The sequence below is a fragment of the Carassius carassius genome, chromosome 33 (genome assembly GCF_963082965.1).
Source record: "Carassius carassius chromosome 33, fCarCar2.1, whole genome shotgun sequence".
NCBI lineage: Eukaryota > Metazoa > Chordata > Actinopteri > Cypriniformes > Cyprinidae > Carassius > Carassius carassius.
This window is the reverse complement of record NC_081787.1, coordinates 20,861,300-20,878,687: the sequence shown is the minus strand read 5'-3', so window position 1 is coordinate 20,878,687 and position 17,388 is coordinate 20,861,300. Positions and strand designations below refer to the sequence as shown.

The 17,388-nt window shown below is 34.4% G+C and overlaps 3 protein-coding genes across 5 annotated transcripts in view; 1 reads left to right on the top strand and 2 right to left on the bottom strand.

The window, feature by feature from the left end:
* LOC132113949 (TBC1 domain family member 9B-like) overlaps positions 1-17,388 on the bottom strand; it is a 336,715-nt gene that overhangs the window by 72,341 nt on the left and 246,986 nt on the right. The gene's annotated exons all lie outside the window — the stretch shown is intronic.
* Positions 334-5,357, top strand: LOC132113951 (T-cell leukemia homeobox protein 3-like). Its single transcript, XM_059522020.1, has 3 exons — positions 334-952; positions 2,349-2,583; positions 4,283-5,357. The coding sequence occupies exons 1-3, from the start codon at positions 562-564 to the stop codon at positions 4,497-4,499; spliced, it is 843 nt and encodes a 280-aa protein (XP_059378003.1). The 5' UTR covers positions 334-561; the 3' UTR covers positions 4,500-5,357.
* LOC132113953 (Kv channel-interacting protein 1-like) overlaps positions 5,940-17,388 on the bottom strand; it is a 73,831-nt gene continuing 62,382 nt past the window's right edge. For all 3 annotated transcript variants that reach the window (XM_059522021.1, XM_059522023.1, XM_059522022.1), the window contains exons 2-8: positions 10,161-10,285; positions 9,998-10,067; positions 8,920-8,990; positions 8,675-8,782; positions 8,478-8,582; positions 8,322-8,384; positions 5,940-6,906 (exon numbers count right to left, since the gene is read on the bottom strand). In XM_059522021.1, the coding sequence (XP_059378004.1) occupies positions 6,859-6,906; positions 8,322-8,384; positions 8,478-8,582; positions 8,675-8,782; positions 8,920-8,990; positions 9,998-10,067; positions 10,161-10,285 (590 nt within the window). In that variant the 3' untranslated portion in view covers positions 5,940-6,858. The remainder of the gene's footprint in view (positions 6,907-8,321; positions 8,385-8,477; positions 8,583-8,674; positions 8,783-8,919; positions 8,991-9,997; positions 10,068-10,160; positions 10,286-17,388) is intronic.

Below are 17,388 nucleotides of genomic sequence, written 5' to 3'. Positions count from 1 at the left end.
TAATAATAAAAATAATAATAATAATAAAAATAATAACATGTGCATATACTTTTGCTGCATTTAAAAGACGTGATTCATTTGCATGCAACATTACAAGGTAAATTCAAAGTTTGTGCGTAAAACGGTGCTAATGCAATTCAGCATAATGAGAAACGTCTGTAAATAAATTAGCAGCAGCATCTTTCAGCCCCAATAAATGCGCATTTTAGAGATTAGTCTGATGACATTACTGAATTACAGGATGAGACTCTAGTTTGCAGTTTTTCCCTTCCCTGTTCCTAAATTTCATCCAACGGACAGAGATAATGACGGTTTGATTCAGTCAACCAATGAAAACTCGAGCTGATGAGTTTGGCAAGAGCCGCGGAGCGGAAAGTCGACAGTTTGACGCGAGGCGCATCGGTGGCGAGACCTTTCAGGATTCAAACTAGGAATTAGAGAAACGAGAATCGTCATCCGAAACCATGGACAAGGCTAAAAATAAATTAAAGCAATTTTTGCCGCACTTAACGTGATTTCATTTGTCCAAATCCGTCATAATCTGCTGCGCAACTAGAAATCATGGAGCGCGCGGAACCAAATGAGCCGACACCGCCATCTAAATCAAACCAGGAACCCATACGATTCGGGATCGACCAGATTCTGGGCTCTCTGGACTCAGAGAGCAAGGTCGGAAACACTGTCGATAACAGCCGCTTGGGAAGCCCATCCAGGGCGAGCGTCGCGCCACATGTCTCTTTACCCGTCTCTCTGTCCGGTGTCACGGGCGCGCTGGAGGACTCCGGGTGGGTGTACGGGGTGAGCGGCAGTCTGATGCCCGGTGGAGTGATTCGGGTTCCGGCGCACAGACCTCTGGCTGCCGCGGTGCCGCCGGCCATGGTAAGCGCCGCACCGGCGCTGTGTTTCCCCTGGATGGACAATAACCGCAGGTTCCCTAAAGACAGACTGCCAGGTAAAAGACAAACATTTCTGAGGATGCGGGAGTTTTTCTACATGATGCAAAGATATCTGGCAGCTGGACCTGCTCAGTCGCCTTCAGGAGAAATATTAATAAAAAAAATAAATAAAAAAAATCTCCAAAAAAAAAAAAAAAAAAAAGGTTGAACTTACAAGCTTATCACAATGAAATCACCCTGAAAAACGTTTATGACCTTGACTGCAATAATAACCAAACAGTTTTTGTAATTATATTAATTATAATCAACTGGTATATCTTAAATAAAATGGTGCTGGTGACGATATCGAAAATTATATAAATTTAAAGTAGTGTATTTAGGCTACATGCTATAAAACAGATGCATTCACTTTCTTAAACTTACAAAACGCACACTTGCAAAACATTTTGCTTATAAAATAGACAAAAACATTCAAAATTAAAACAGAAAATATTTAGTTTGTTGCTGTAATAGCCTATGTTTAATGTTAATCTAAGATATTAATTCAAAGATAAAGTATGTTGTAGCAAAGTTAGAATAATTCTTCAAATTAGTCCAATCGTAAACAGGACTTTTTAACGTTAAATAGTATGTAAGTGGAATTATTTATAAGAGTTCACACGGTCCACACGGTCCACAACGGTTTCAATGCCATTTTAAGGAAAACGTGCTTGTTTCTGGACCTAGTTCGTTTAGGCTACATATTGAAAATAAATTATTATTATATTATATATAAATTATAAATTATATATACACTTAGGCTGAATGTTAATAATAATATTTATAATATAATAATAATGAAATTCTCATTGAAAACTCTCACTTCATAAATGAGTGTACCTTTTTCTGCCCGTTTTCCCTTCAAAAAATATTATATTGATATATTTCATAAAATATTAATTGAACGATATTTTATAATTATTAATTCATTATGAACAAATATTTTGTTTCAAACATAGGTGATAGTTTCAGTGATTCGCATCAGCCATATACATCTGCATTAACATTAAACTTATTTAAGCATAAACTAATTAATGTTCTATCAGATCACCTCAAATTCAATTAGTTTTGTCATTGCACGCGATGACCACCTTGATCAGGACAATGCTGTCGTGCATGTGGACAAACAGCTGTTTTGGGGAGGAAAATAATGTTCCTTCATAAAACATTATGCACAAAAATAAATAAATAAATAAAAGCTTTCACATTGTTTTGTTATATGTAGGCTATATTAAACAAATATTAAAATTAGCCTACAAAGTCAAAATTTCGTTTCAAACTCGAACAATAAACGATTAGGCATAGGCTAATTTAGAAGGCTATAATAATACTTGATTGTGGCTATTCGAAAAAAGATATTTGTTTTTATAAAATGAACAGATCGTAAATGACTCCTGTCCTTGTGTTTCGCAGCTCTCATTCCGTTCACCGTGACCCGGCGGATCGGTCACCCGTATCAGAACCGAACTCCCCCGAAACGGAAAAAGCCCCGCACGTCATTCTCGCGCGTGCAGATCTGCGAGCTGGAGAAACGCTTCCATCGGCAGAAGTATCTGGCCAGTGCGGAGCGCGCAGCCCTCGCCAAGAGCCTGAAGATGACGGACGCGCAGGTCAAGACCTGGTTCCAGAACCGACGGACCAAGTGGAGGTGAGACCGGTTTGAACCAGATCTGTTCACCCAAACATCACAGGCATGACTGAAAGCTTTCAAAACAGTAGGCCTACAGACCGTTTTTATTTGATTGATGTGTTGTTGTTGTTGTTTTTTTTAACGCAACTGGAAAATTAAGTAGGCTACAAACTTTTGGTGGCATTTAGAATCAAGGTAGACATTAAACTGTTTAAATTTGAACTAAATTATTTTACATAAGTACTTAATTATAATTAAAACAATTACATTAAACAAATGTAATTTAAACACTGACCTTTTTCACATTTTCGTGTGCAGAAGCGGAAGACGTCATAGTTGGGTGATTATTATTATTATTATTATTATTTTATAGGCTAGTGGTGAACGGAAACTACAACAAATGCATTTTTAATTTTTATTTATTTATTTATTTATTTACTTATTTTAATTTTTTTTTAGAGTTAGCGCTTCTGTGGCTTTCCAAAATAGGAAAAACACTGAGACTGATTACGCTGGTAAAAAGAGAGAAATATGTAAAATTTGCCTTTAAAGGCAGGACTCGAATTGGTGGGGGGAAAATGACAAAAAGCACCCCCCCCCCCACCCCGTAAAACCACCATCCCCCCTTACCGTCCCCCTTTAGATTAATAATGTTGTGTATGTAAAATGTTTCGTGCAAGTTAAATGTAAAAAATTCTCTACTTACGATCATTCACGAACTAAATAACGGCGATTGGTCAATCAGAACTCGGTTACGTTACAGTAACAAGCTGAAGCAAGTTTCCTTTTTTTATTTTTATTTATTTTTTGGTGCAAAATGGTTCGAGCGCAAATTTTGAAGTTCTTAAAAAAGTAGACAACCAGAGGTTATGATTTTTCCTTGATTAGAATTTAAAGACATTCCCCCGACATGTGTGACTGAGAGCTGATGACCAGTGTCACCGATTTTGCATATATATATATATATATATATATATATATATATATATATATATATATATATATATATATATATATATATATATATATATCATTGCACAAGCAATAGTTTTCTGAATATCAGCACATAAATATTCTAATAATCTTATACAACAGTTTGGAGTAACCATTGTTTATTTCCTTGAATGGATCTGTTTTAAACAAATCATGTGAGCCAGTGATTCAACGGTCCATTCACTTGTTTCTTTTCTAATTGAATCATTCGTGATTCAATTAATTATTTATTAAAACAGGGGTTTGCTGCCACCTATTGGCAGTTTTATTGTCATATTTTTTTATCCGTGACAGTCCTAAATCAGCCAAGGTACCAGCACAAAAACACATTCAGCTAAATATTGTTTAATTAGCAGCATTGACCCAAATTCCTCCATTTCAGGCCCCAGAAGGAAAAAAAAGCTTAAAAATAATAGTATAATGTTTGTAAAAGGCAAATTGTTCATTAAAACTCTTTCTTAATGGAAATTACAATTACAAATAAAAATTTTGTAATGAAAAATAATAATAATAATAATAAAGTGTTATAAATGTACACTTTTAAAAAATTAGCTATATGTATGTTGTTGATGATAACTGTAGAAATGCTCACAATCTGTGAAAAGGGTCTGTTAATATAATTATAATTTAATATCCACTGATTTTTTTATTATTTACATTTTATAAAAATGTCAAATGTTTTGGATTTCTACATTTTGCTAATTGTAATCTTTAAAATCTCCAGAAGGCAAACAGCTGAGGAAAGAGAGGCGGGACGTCAGCAAGCTAATCGGATGCTGCTTCAGCTTCAGGCCGACGCCCTCCAGAAGTCCATGAGCGAATCAGTGTCTTCGGATCCTCTATGTGTGCATAACTCCTCCCTCTATGCCCTCCAGAACCTCCAGCCGTGGGCCCAGGAGAGACCGGGTAAAATGGCCCCAACGACCACCGCACTGGCTTAAAATCATCGCCGTGATGCTGGATCAGGACAGTGAAGCTTCAAACTGTCCTGGACTGTCAGAGTGGAAAGATTGAACTTTAAATATGAAGCAGGCTTTTTGACTGGTTATTTATTTATAATTTGTTTTTGTAAAGCATCTAAGCACTTTTTGTGGGAATAGTGAACTGTAATGACATCTGAGTTTGTTACAGACACAAAAACTTTCCAAAATGTAGATGCTGCCCTGGAAAAATAGGGTGAATTATTCACAGAAACTAACTGTCAATCAACTTGAGTCACAGATCTGTATATATGAACTGTTCAAATGATATCTGTGAGAAAGGCTACAAAAATATTGTACTTATCGTAATTCATTTGTGCTCTTATGGTGGCGATGCGTTACCGACTAATGTTTGTCATTGTTGACGTACTTTCAACCGGAAAAGCAATGGTGTGTAAATTCAGTATAACACTGAACAAGCAGCATTATGCATCGAAAATTTTATTGTTAAATAGTTTACACAACATTTCAACAAGAGGATACAAGGTTAAGCTTCCTCTGTCTGTCTGATTGACCGTCTGTCTCTCCGTTTCCTCTTTAACAACATCATGGAAAAATAATCGTCCCTCAGTCGCCCCTCTACTTTATACAATACACAGTTTTTATATAACTCTCTGCGACACCGCCACTTCGAATTTGAATATTCAGACCAACTTCGCAGAGTATAAAATATCCAATGTGTGTAATAAATCAAATATCATATATGTTAAACTCATCATGCTGTAACGACACAGTGATTGTTCGAAAACACATCATAATATGATCAAAAATGATCAGAAAACATAATAAAAACAGCATTACTATGGTTATCAGAGCATATTTTGGTCTGCCAGGACTGTTCAACAGTTTCAACACACTTTTTAACATGGTGGCTGATGTTTCCTGGCACAAAGTATTTGTTCACATTATTAGGAGATTCAATATATATATTAAAATGTATATTAAATATTTATATTAAAACTGAAACTGTGACCATTTGGGTTACAAGCCCAACTCTCTAACCATTAGGCCACCGCTAATATTCATTTTCACTCAGATATATATTAGATTACGAAAACAATGGAAATTGTAAATGTCATTCATGTTGAGTTGCCCTTGTCAAGACAAATCAAACAGTTAACATTTTTTAAATTTTCTGTCTTTTAATTAATTTCATGATATTTTTGCTTTCTTAAATTATGTCACAGTAAGGTGGCATTATGGCTGCATAAAACAGTGCTAATTTTGGCCATTCACAGCTTTTCCACAATAATAAAATAAAATGGTTTTATATTAGTTCAACGTACAAAGACAAATATAGTGACTGCTAAAGTTTGCTACGGCACCTGTCAATCAAAGTCCATTTTCAAATGCAGAGCTGCCATCCACACAGAAGCCAATGTGTCACTTCGGCCCAAAATCATAAGAAATAAGACATCTGCTGCCTTTAATTTATGCATATTTAAATAAAATCACCGTACTTCATTAAAGAGAACCACATGTTGAGGATACTGGGGTGAAATGTGACCTGATGTCAGATCTTCTCCCTGTGACACTGACAGACAAACAGACCAATCAGAAAGCAGATATTTGAGTAGGCAGAGCTAAGGGCAATCACAAGCCAACTTGAGACGAGTGACGAATGCAGACTATCAGTAATAATGGACACGAACAGCAAGCAGTGATGGTCAAGATGACGAGATGCACAAGCACATGACAAATACTGTCAAAAACAAACAGCGCAACACTGTCACTTCACAGCAGACAAGAAACTTCTGCAAAATGACTGTTAATTGGTGGGTTCATGAGAAAACCATTGGTTATACAACTGGATTAGCATTTCTAGCCAAATGACAAACACATAAAAATGGCCTTAGGATAAGATGTGCTGAATATTTGTTGCACATTAGCTGGAGAGCTATCACAGGTCGAGTGTATCGGATGTTGTTCAGCAAAAACGTACCGAGAATTAAAATGCATCAGATATCAGTGATAAATTTTCAAATCCTTCACAGTAAATGAAATCCCTTCTAAAGAGTTCAGCTGGCTTCTACAGGACCTCTAGGAAACCCACTGGGCCTTTGACACACAATTACTGACACGTTCTTTTTAACTAGATCCATTTTTGTTAGTTATTAGTGTATCATATTTGCAACAGAATGAGGTCAAACACCGGGGTATGAAGGACAAACCGTTTTCCCAGCACGTAAATCAAACAGTCGGCATATTGCCATGGTAAAAAGGTGATGTCAAGCTGTAACCATGGTGATTGGGGGTAAAAGTTATTCCTCCTTTTTTTGATCAGATTCAACAGTTCATTGGTTTCTTTCTTCCTGTGGCTCTAGATCACATTCTCAAAGAGCTGCAATGATCTCATGATGTTTTCATCCTGAAAAGAAGAAATGTGAAGAGAAGTAAACGAAATTCAGTGAGTCACGGCTAGAGAAAAGAGGAAGAGACTGAGAGGAAGGAACACAAACAAGCTAATAATACTTCAAAACTATTATAAAGTTTGTCTTTATACTATTGGTGCATTCTAGTGAAAAACAACATCCAATTAGACAAGAAGCAGCTTGAATGACATGTAAAATAACCAATCACAGTTACTGAGTTACTGCTGGTGTTGTGCTGCAAAGAATGGAAATTAAAAAGTAATTCTGAACCAAATAACTAAATAATAAAACTAGTTAAAGAAATGTAAATAAAGATATGTTTAGAATTTAGTGCAATCTGGCCTCTTTTCATTTATTTGTTTATTTTTCATTAGAATTAACCAAAAAGAGTTCTAAAGGAGTTAAAACAGGGTTATTACACATAACTAATATATATATATATATATATATATATATATATATATATATATATATATATATATATATACTTAAATAGACAACAGAACCCTAACCCTAAACCTATTAAAAAAGGTAAACATTTTATTTCAGCTAGTTTCTCAACAATTCTTGTTTTGATTAGTTTAAAGAAAAACTAATACAAAATATAAACAAAAACTATAATACTATATCAATGATGCAAAATAACACTAGTTAAAACCATCACAGACCATCACAATACGCTTAGAAACTTGAGTGACCTATTTGATAAAATGAAAAATGGAAATAAAAAATAAAAAAATAAATAAAAATTAAAGATTATATCTAACTCAAATAGGAGTGGATGGCATGATTCCTTATTTAATAAATAAATAAATGATACATATTTTCTGCATGGCTGTCGTGGGCAGGACTGATTTGAATGATGGTTTATCAATTGTGCAGTACTCATTCTCTGACACCAGAGGGCACTGCTTACATTTAAGAGAGGAAGTTTTCCAATGGAATGGAATACTAGTGTAGTGTAATGCATACTGCACAGTATATAGGTTTTAAAATATCGTATGTGAAGCAGTATGCAATGAGAAATGTTCAGCTTTTAATAATACAGATCAGAAAAGTTTGTATACTGTGCATAGTATTTTTGCAGTATGTATACAGTCCACAGTATGCACATTTTTAATGCATGGAATAACCATATAACCCACTACATTTGCAAAAATGTGTAAGAATATTTTACATACTGTTTTTGCGGTATGTATACAGTTCAAAGTATTCACAGGGTTCATCAGGTTATTCCATGCATACTGTATTCATACTGCAAAAACAGTGTGACTAACCTCTGCACATTTTTAAATGTATTAGGTAATTTGGTTATTCCATGCATACTTAATTTGCACTCTGTGCATTATACACACACTACCAAAATAGTATGCATAGTATGCCATTTTGAACATGAACAGGTACTGTATACCTCTTGACAGGAGAGAATAAACTCATCAAGAGTGACAACTCCATCTCTGTTCTTGTCCATTTTCTGCAAAGAAGTGATTTATAATGCAATGAAAACCAACAACAGCATAATCTTGTAGTACAGACAAATGTTCAAGATGTACTATCACAAACTGACCTGAAAGAAAGCATCCACGTGCTGTTTGGTAGTGTCTGTCTTCAGAGCGGGATACGTGAAGCGGCCCATCATGTCATATATGGCTTTCACTATATCAGTCATCTCCTGGATTATATTATACATATCGGTCATCAAATGAAGCATTCAGATATCACCTTATTAAGATGGAGAGTTAGAGTGATGACTGATACACACACCTCTTTATTTATGTAACCGTCTCTGTTAATATCGTACAGGTTGAAGGTCCACTGTAACTTCTCTGTTGTTGTTCCTCTAAGTAAAATGGACAAAGCCGCTACAAAGTCCTGAAAGATAGAGAAACAATGAGGAGTGATTTATCTTTGAAGACACAATCATAAAGCACTGCGGACACAGAAGTAAAAATAACAACAGATGAAACAATGGAGGTGAAGAACAATGGAGAAATCAAGAGAAATGGCACCTCAAATTTGATGGATCCATTCTGGGAAGAGTCAAAGGAGTTGAACAAGTAATGTGCATATGTGCTGGCATCTGCAGAGAGAACACACACACACACACAATCTCAGTTAATGTTAATTGCTGTTAACACGTTATTAAAATCAAAAATTTAATCTGTTAAATTGTTTCATGGACCTAAGTTAACAAGAACCAAAAACTAAAAAGCTGTATTTTTATAATGTAATGTTAACAAAAAATTATAAATAGTACAACAGATGTATTGATGATTGTAAGTTTATGCTGTAAGTTTAGTTATTGCATCAACTAACGTTAACTAATGGGACCTTACTGTTACCACTAAAACAATAATTATATTATAATATATATATATATATATATATATATATATATATATATATATATATATATATATATATATATATATATATATATATATATATATATATATTTATATATATATATATAATATTTTTATTTTTTTGTTTAGTTTCAATTTAAGTACTAAAAATAAAAACTAAATATACAAAAAATAAAACTATATAGACAATCAATATACTTTTTAACATTTAATAAATAAAACAAAATATTAACATAAGTGTTCAACTGAAGTAAAATAAGATACAAAAAAGAAACAAATTTTAGTTGGTTGCATACAAAAAAATTCTCATTTTCAAGCTAAAGTACTAAAATAAAACTGAATGAACAAACTAAAAATTACATAGACATCTTAAAAAGTAATAAAAATAACAAAAACACAACTAGTTTACTAAAACCTTTAAAATTACATACAGTATGTATACAGAAAATATAATTAAAATCAAAATCAAAATATTAACAAAAACTATAATATATAATACTATATAAATGAAAGTAAAATAACACTGATATATATCCAAACACTAAACCTAACTCACACAGAATCTGTTGATATCTGTAGTTTTAAAGCAAAATTCATTTTATGAGCATCTGGAAAAGTGAGATCCTGCTCACAGTCATTTTAACTAATAAAGATCACTTTGAAACAATATAATCAAGTGATTTGACTGAGACAAATAGATCAGCTGCAAACACACACTGACCGCCGTGAGGAAAGAACTGCGAGTAGATCTGCTTGAACATGTCCTCGTTGACCACACCACTGGGACACTCCTGGCAAACAACCAGAAAAACACACACGCTTGATTATGACAAATGAGCAGACAGACCATCAAAATGCATCTACATGTGTGTGAGTTTGCATACGTTTTTGAAGCCTCTGTACAGCACTTGCAGCTCTTTCTTGCTGAAGTTGGTTTGAGCCTCCAGCTGCTCCAAACCCTCGGGACGGTGACACACCACAGACAGCTCCAGATCATCATAAAACTTATCTACAGAAAGATAATTACAGCAGATTTACAATAAAACATGGGCAGTACACGTTATTACTTAACATGATGTATTTAAATGTGAAACAGAATATTTAATAATAAAAAATTATAATATAAACATACAATGAACAAAATTATAAACGCAAAACTTTTGTTTTTGCCCCCATTTTTCATGAGCTTAACTCAAAAATCGAAGACCTTTTCTATGTACACAAAAGACCTATTTCTCTCAAATACTGTGCACAAATCTGTCTAAATCTGTGTTAGTGAGCACTTCTCCTTTGCCGAGGTAACCCATCCATCTCACAGGAGTGGCATATCAAGATGCTGATTAGACAGCATGATTATTGCAAAGGTAAAAGGCCACAATAAAAGGCCACTCTAAAATGTGCATGCTGACTGCAGAAATGTCCAACAGAGCTGTTGCTCGTGAATTGAATGCTCATTTCTCTACCATAAGCCGTCTCTAAAGGCGTTTCAGAGAATTTCAGAGAATATGTCCGAGCCAAGACAATATCTGATTGGTCAAGACAACATTTGAGGTGTGGCCAACAGGCCAGTTTAAATACTCAGGACACCATAAAATCTTGGTTTTAGTTCTAGCCTTGCTTTTGCTATCAGTCATGCCAGCTTTTAGCTTTGCTTCTTAGCTTTAGCTTCTAGCCATGCTGTTTGTCATCACTGTTCTTTGAGCGCGGTTCCAGCGTGCTTCGGCCTGCTGCTACTTAGCCACGATGAGAAGCAACACCACCTAGTCTCGCCAAACTTTACTTCTTTTCTTTTCCGTTTGAGAGTTTCGTGTTCTGAGTTAAGTTTTGTAACGCCGTCTGACCTCGACTGCCCGTTCAACCAGCCACACAACTCTGCATCTTCAGCCAATGTCCAACCACGGGCTTCCCAAGACATCACTTCAACGACTACTGAACTTCCAGCCAATAAGCGACAACTTTACACAGGCAATGTACCTTCAGACATTTGTGCTGGTGTATCTAATATAAGTTCAACCTCATTGAGGAACTCAATGCGAGGGTTAATTAAGTGATTGATGGCTGTTCGTGTCTATGCAATTTCACGTATTGCTGTAAACATGGGATTCCACATTTCCATTCTCTTAAACTCATCTTTCCCTAACTTTCGATCTTCCTGCAACTTGTGTGAATGTGTGCGTGCGTGCGTTTATGTGTTAGATTAGTTTATATGTCTTAGATTTATCTAATAAAGCCCTATTCATATTGAAAAGAGAAGTATCTTGTGTTTTGTGCTTACAAGTTAATGTCTTAAACTGCCGATCTTGTTACTGTGCTAATTGATAGTGTTTTCACTATAGTTTGGATATTAATATCCAGTGCAGATTTGATGTTAAACGGCTTGTTCAGTGAATCGCAGGGCGTCTCAGTGATCAGCCGTGAAACAGTGATTCTGTTCAAATTCCCTTTAAAATCTTAAATGATTCCCTTTGAGCTAAATTGACCTGTTTCTAGGGATGTCCCGATCAGGTTTTTTTGTCCTCGAGTCCGAGTCATTTGATTTTGAGTATCTGCCGATACCGAGTCCCGATCCGATACTTCTATAATACATAAAAAAAGAATAAAGAAGAGCGAAAAAACAGATCCAGGATCTTCAATAAATTACATTTTGAAATATATTCAAATATAAAGCAGCTATTTTAAATAGGCTAGTAAAAATATTTCAAAATCTTACTGTTTTGCTGTACTTTGGATCAAATAAATGCAGGTTTGGTGAATAGAAGGGACTTCTTAAAAAAAAAAAAAAAACCTTAACAAGCTTACTTTTCAAAAACTTCTGACTGGTAGTATAGGCAACTTTATTTTTTCTCTAATTTCTAGCTTTTAATTGGCTTAGAAATCTATAAATGCTGGAGAATAACAAATAATAATGATTTATTTATATACTACAAACACTGTTTATCACATAATAATGCAGAATAGTTTCTATACTGTAATAAATACTATGTCAATCAGCACTGCATTGTTCATACTTTATTTATCATCTGCTGGAGATGACTTGAAGAACAATTTATTGTCGTGATCGTATATTAATGTCTTCGTGTTTGCATAAGTTTCTGTTTTCTTGTGAGCACCACAGCATAGCTGGACGCTTTTGTCCATATTAGGAATATCTTGATATCAGCGCGAGAGCGTGCTCCGGCTTCGAGTATGAATGAGACACACACAGCATGAGAGTTTAGCGCTCTGTGATGTTCATCTCGCTTTATCCTGAGTCCGAATGAAATATCAGGTCATGCGCAAACTATCATGTCTCTTTGAGTTTGAATCTATATTTATTCACACCAGCTCTTGAAATCAAAGTGATGTCATGCCGCACGCGTTGCTGTTTCTGTGTGGAGTCAAAAGGGTCTAAGTCTGTGCCACCGCATAATAAAAGATGTGTTAAAAATTAATGAGAATATACTATATATATATCCGAGTCCTAATCGGGAGATAACGTCCGATTCCGATCGAGTCTGAAACCACGCGATCGGGCCCGATTTCCGTTCACGTGATCGGATCTGGACATCCCTACCTGTTTCCCTTACATCGGCGTTCACCTCCAAGATCGTCCAGGTCAAGTAGCCCATGGTGGCGGTGGGGTTTTGGTATCGGTAGGCATATAATAGGAACAACGAACACAAGTGGATTTTATTAATGCCATTTTGAATGCAGAGAGATAACGTGACAAGATCCTGAGGCCCATTGTTGTGCCATTCATCCACGACCATCACCTCATGTCGCAGCATGATAATGCACAGCCCCATGTTGCAAGGATCTGTAAACATTTCCTGGAAGTGGAAAACATCCCAGTTCTTGCATGGCCAGCATACCCACCAGACATTTCAGTCATTGAGCATGTTTGGGATGCTCTGGATCGGCGTATACGACAGCCTGTTCCAGTTCATCCAGCAGCTTCACACAGCCATTGAAGAGGAGTGGACCAACATTCCACAGGCTTCAATCAACAACCTGATCAACTCTATGTGAAGGAGATATGTTGCACTGTGTGAGGCAAATTGTGGTCACACCAGATACTGACTGGTTTTCGGACCCCCCAATACAGTAAAACTGCACATTTTAGAGTGGCCTTTTATTATGGCCAGCCTAAGACACACCTGTGCAATAATCATGCTGTCTAATCCGCATTTTGATATGCCACTCCTGTGAGGTGGATGGATTATCTCGGCATAGGAGAAGTGCTCACTAACACAGATTTAGACAGATTTGTGAACAATATTTGAGAGAAATAGGCCTTTCGTGTACATAGAAAATCACCACAAAAATACAGTGAAAAACATTAAAAAAAAAAAATTACTAGAAATGTTTCTTGAGTAGCAAATTAATATCATATTGAATGCACATTAGCATATTAGAAGGATTTCTGAAGGATCATGTGACAATGAAGACTGGATGATGCTGAAAATTCAGTTTTAATATCAAGGATAAAATTACATTTGACAATATATTCCCACAGAAAACAGCTTACCTTGTAATATTTCACAATATTAAAAAAAATATTGTATTTTTGATCAAATAAATGAAGCCTTGGCGTGATTAAGAGACTTTCAAAAATGTAAAAGAAAAAAAAAAAAAAACATTACAAACAGTAGTGAAGATCTAAAAGACTGCATGAGAGGAGATCCACTGTCCAAAATAACAAACATTTCTAATTCTAAAGCATGGAATCATGTGTTTCAAAAATGTACAAGTACAAAGAAACACTCTTGTGTACTATAGAGGACGACTGCAAAGCCACGGGACTGTAAAACATGCGTTTGACATTCACCATGTTAGAAACCCATGATTCGTTCATTTGCATTTATTCAGTTAGTAGTTAATATTTTTTATTATATTGAAAAAATATTCTGTACACAGTAAAAAACAAATTAAACAAATAAAAAAGCACCTTTGGTTACTTAAAGTAACTAAAACTAAATTTCAGTTTCACAATATATATATTTTGTTTCAGCTAGTTGCCAAGCCAACATTACTTATTTTAATTTAGCTTCATTTAATGTACTAAAATAAAGTACTGTGTAACTGAAATAAAAATGTATAAAACTATATAGAAATATATCAAAATAAATAAGTCATGCAACAAAATTACTAAAGCATTTACTATAATTAAAATGAAAATGGAAAATACAAAAATGAAATATAATTCAAAATGTATAAAAAAAAACATAATAGTATCTTAATGATAGTAAAATAAGTCACAACAATAAAACTCAACTGAACAGAGAAAAACAAACATAAGCCTTAAATATAAAGGGGCCTGACTAGGATCATTCTGGCATGTTAACCATAATGCTTGTGAATGTTTGTGAAATTCACAAGCAGTTTCTGAGTGAAAATCATTTCAAACTAAATCCACACCAACTGTTTATGTCACAAATTCCTGAATGTTATAAATATGATGAATGTGTCTCGCATTGACACCTTGATCTTCTTCCACACCTGGTGAAATTCATTTTTCTGCAGAATTACAATAAAAAATGGGACTTTCTGGCAGAGCTTAAAAATGAATTGTGGCACAAATTCATTATTAGATGCCTATTCTCTTAAACACAAACACACACACACACTTAACCACACAGAGCTCTCATAAAACATCAAAGCAAGCATCCAAACTCTTCATCAGTTAGTCAGTGTGATGGTAGTTTTGAGTCTCACCCTCAGTGCTGATGAATCCGAGCGTGTGCAGGAGTTTCACAGCTGCACACAGCAGCAGCACTATGGCTAAAGTTTGCAGTCCGTCTCCCTCTGCTTTCTCCATCACTCTTGAGTCTCTTTATTATTAGTCTTAATAATCTTATTTTCCTCTCACTTTCATTCCAGTCTCTTTCTGTGTTTGCTGAGCCCTCAACAACCATCTTTATATACACCCCTCTCTCTCTCTCTCTCTCTCTCTCTCTCTCTCTCTGTGAGTACTTCAGAAATATTCATGATGCCGTTTATCAGCTTTTCATTATGCAGGACAATCAGATTTCTGCGAAAATTTGAATTTGCCCCCTTTTTTATTTACATTTACAGTTTTTTTTAATATCATTTTTTCTTTTTATCATTTGTTTCATATTGCTTCATTGTGAAAAGCAGGTTAAATTATATATATATATATATATATATATATATATATATATATATATATATATATATATATATATATATATATATATATATATATATATAATCTAAATCTGATCTCAATTCATTAAAAAATGTTGTTATAAAAAAAATCACAGAGGACTTTAGATATTGCAAAAAAAAATTAAATCTTAATTTATTTGAGTTAAAATGAGTTTTTCTTCACAACAAAGGTTTTTTATGGTTAGTTTAGGTTTATGGTTAAATTAGCTTTATGACAGGACAAAGGTTGTTTTTTATATATATTTTTTTAATGGTTTTAGTTTACTATAACAACCCTTTAACCGTTATTACAATTAAAAATATATATCATTCAAACATATAGTTACACATTAATGTTGACTATTTATGCCCTGGTATATTAAGTAATGCTACACGTTTAAATATATTCCATGTTCATCATGAAAAAAAAATTAACACAAAACATTTGTATTATTTGTTTCATGGTGCTATATTGTGAGAAACAGGTTAAAATGTATAGAATATGAAAATAAAATTACCCAAGGCTTTTGAAGTTTATCTTTGATATGACAATCACCATAAAATGTCCATCTTCCTGTTTTCAAATAACTTCCTGATTAAAAATAAATAAATAAATAAATTATATATATATATATATATATATATATATATATATATATATAGGATGGCATTACAGCTAACACCTAATGTTTCTGGATTTATAATGCTAATACATACTGGAAAAAAAGTATAATTTGCAACTGCATCATTTTCATTACATTTTAATTCCATGCTCTTTAATGCAAAATTGCAATACTTAAATTCACATTCATGCATTATGTTATGGATTCTGATTGGCGCAGAAGCCTGAGGGGAGTGTGTGTGTGTGTGTGTGTGTGTGTGTGTGTATCCTTCACATTCTCAGGTAAGTCCTGCCCTCAGGTTGGACATTAAGAACAATGTCAACTCACCAAATGTGTGTGTGTGTGTGTGTAGCATTGGATATTTCAGAGAAGATTGGCAAGGAAATATCATGGTTTGTTGATCATAACAGTGCTCCCATACAACAATTATACTATATATATATATATATATATATATATATATATAACTATATTATATGAAGCCCCATGTCCTCCTGAGTTATGAGTTAACACACATGAGTTATAGGGTTAACACACACACACACATGAGCATGAGTTAACACACACACACACACACACACACACACACACACACACACAGCACTGCAAGTTTGATTAAAGCTGAAGTAAGCAACTTTTATAAAAATGTATTTGTGAAAACTGTCATTATGTCCTGACAGTAGAATATGAGACAGATAATCTGTGAAAAAATTAAGCTCCTCTGGCTCCTCCCAGTGGTCCTATTGCCATTTGCAGAAATTCATCCGTAAGAAACAACCAATCAGAGCTGCGGTCCGTAACTTTTTTTGTGTTCAAGATTTACAAATTGTATATAATAAGCGAGTACACCATGAATCCATTTTTCAAACCGTGTTTTTAGCCTGTCCTGAATCACTAGGGTACATCTATAATAAGTGTTTATATTCGGACTATTTTAGATTGCTTCGGGGGTACCGCAGCGGAGTAACCCGGTACCTTTGTGATTCTTCATAGACATAAACAGAGAGAAGTAGCTCCGGCTACAATGTTTTTCCGCAAGACGCAAGCAGTTCTGTTTATTAACCGCTAGAGCGTCAAAAGTTACCGACTGCAGCTTTAATGAGCCTCATTTAGAAGGCACAGTTCATGTACATCACACAGAGACAACAAAAGACATATTTATATTATTCCAGATATAAATATACCAAAACATAATGAATTCATTAATAGTCCATATTCATATTTCATAGAATCATAATGTACAATACTTTTAGTTTATGAAACCACATTTCTACTGTCATTGGTTTATATCTACACATTTCTTTTAGTAATGCTTAACCTTCTGATACCTAACGTTTACTAG

Bases quoted from the DNA above. Each gene is read 5' to 3' on its own strand.
- LOC132113951 (XM_059522020.1), top strand. From the start codon at position 562: ATGGAGCGCGCGGAACCAAATGAGCCGACACCGCCATCTAAATCAAAC. The intron at 953-2,348 runs GTAAAAGACAAA...TGTGTTTCGCAG, and splicing joins CCCTAAAGACAGACTGCCAG to CTCTCATTCCGTTCACCGTG. The intron at 2,584-4,282 runs GTGAGACCGGTT...TAAAATCTCCAG, and splicing joins AACCGACGGACCAAGTGGAG to AAGGCAAACAGCTGAGGAAA.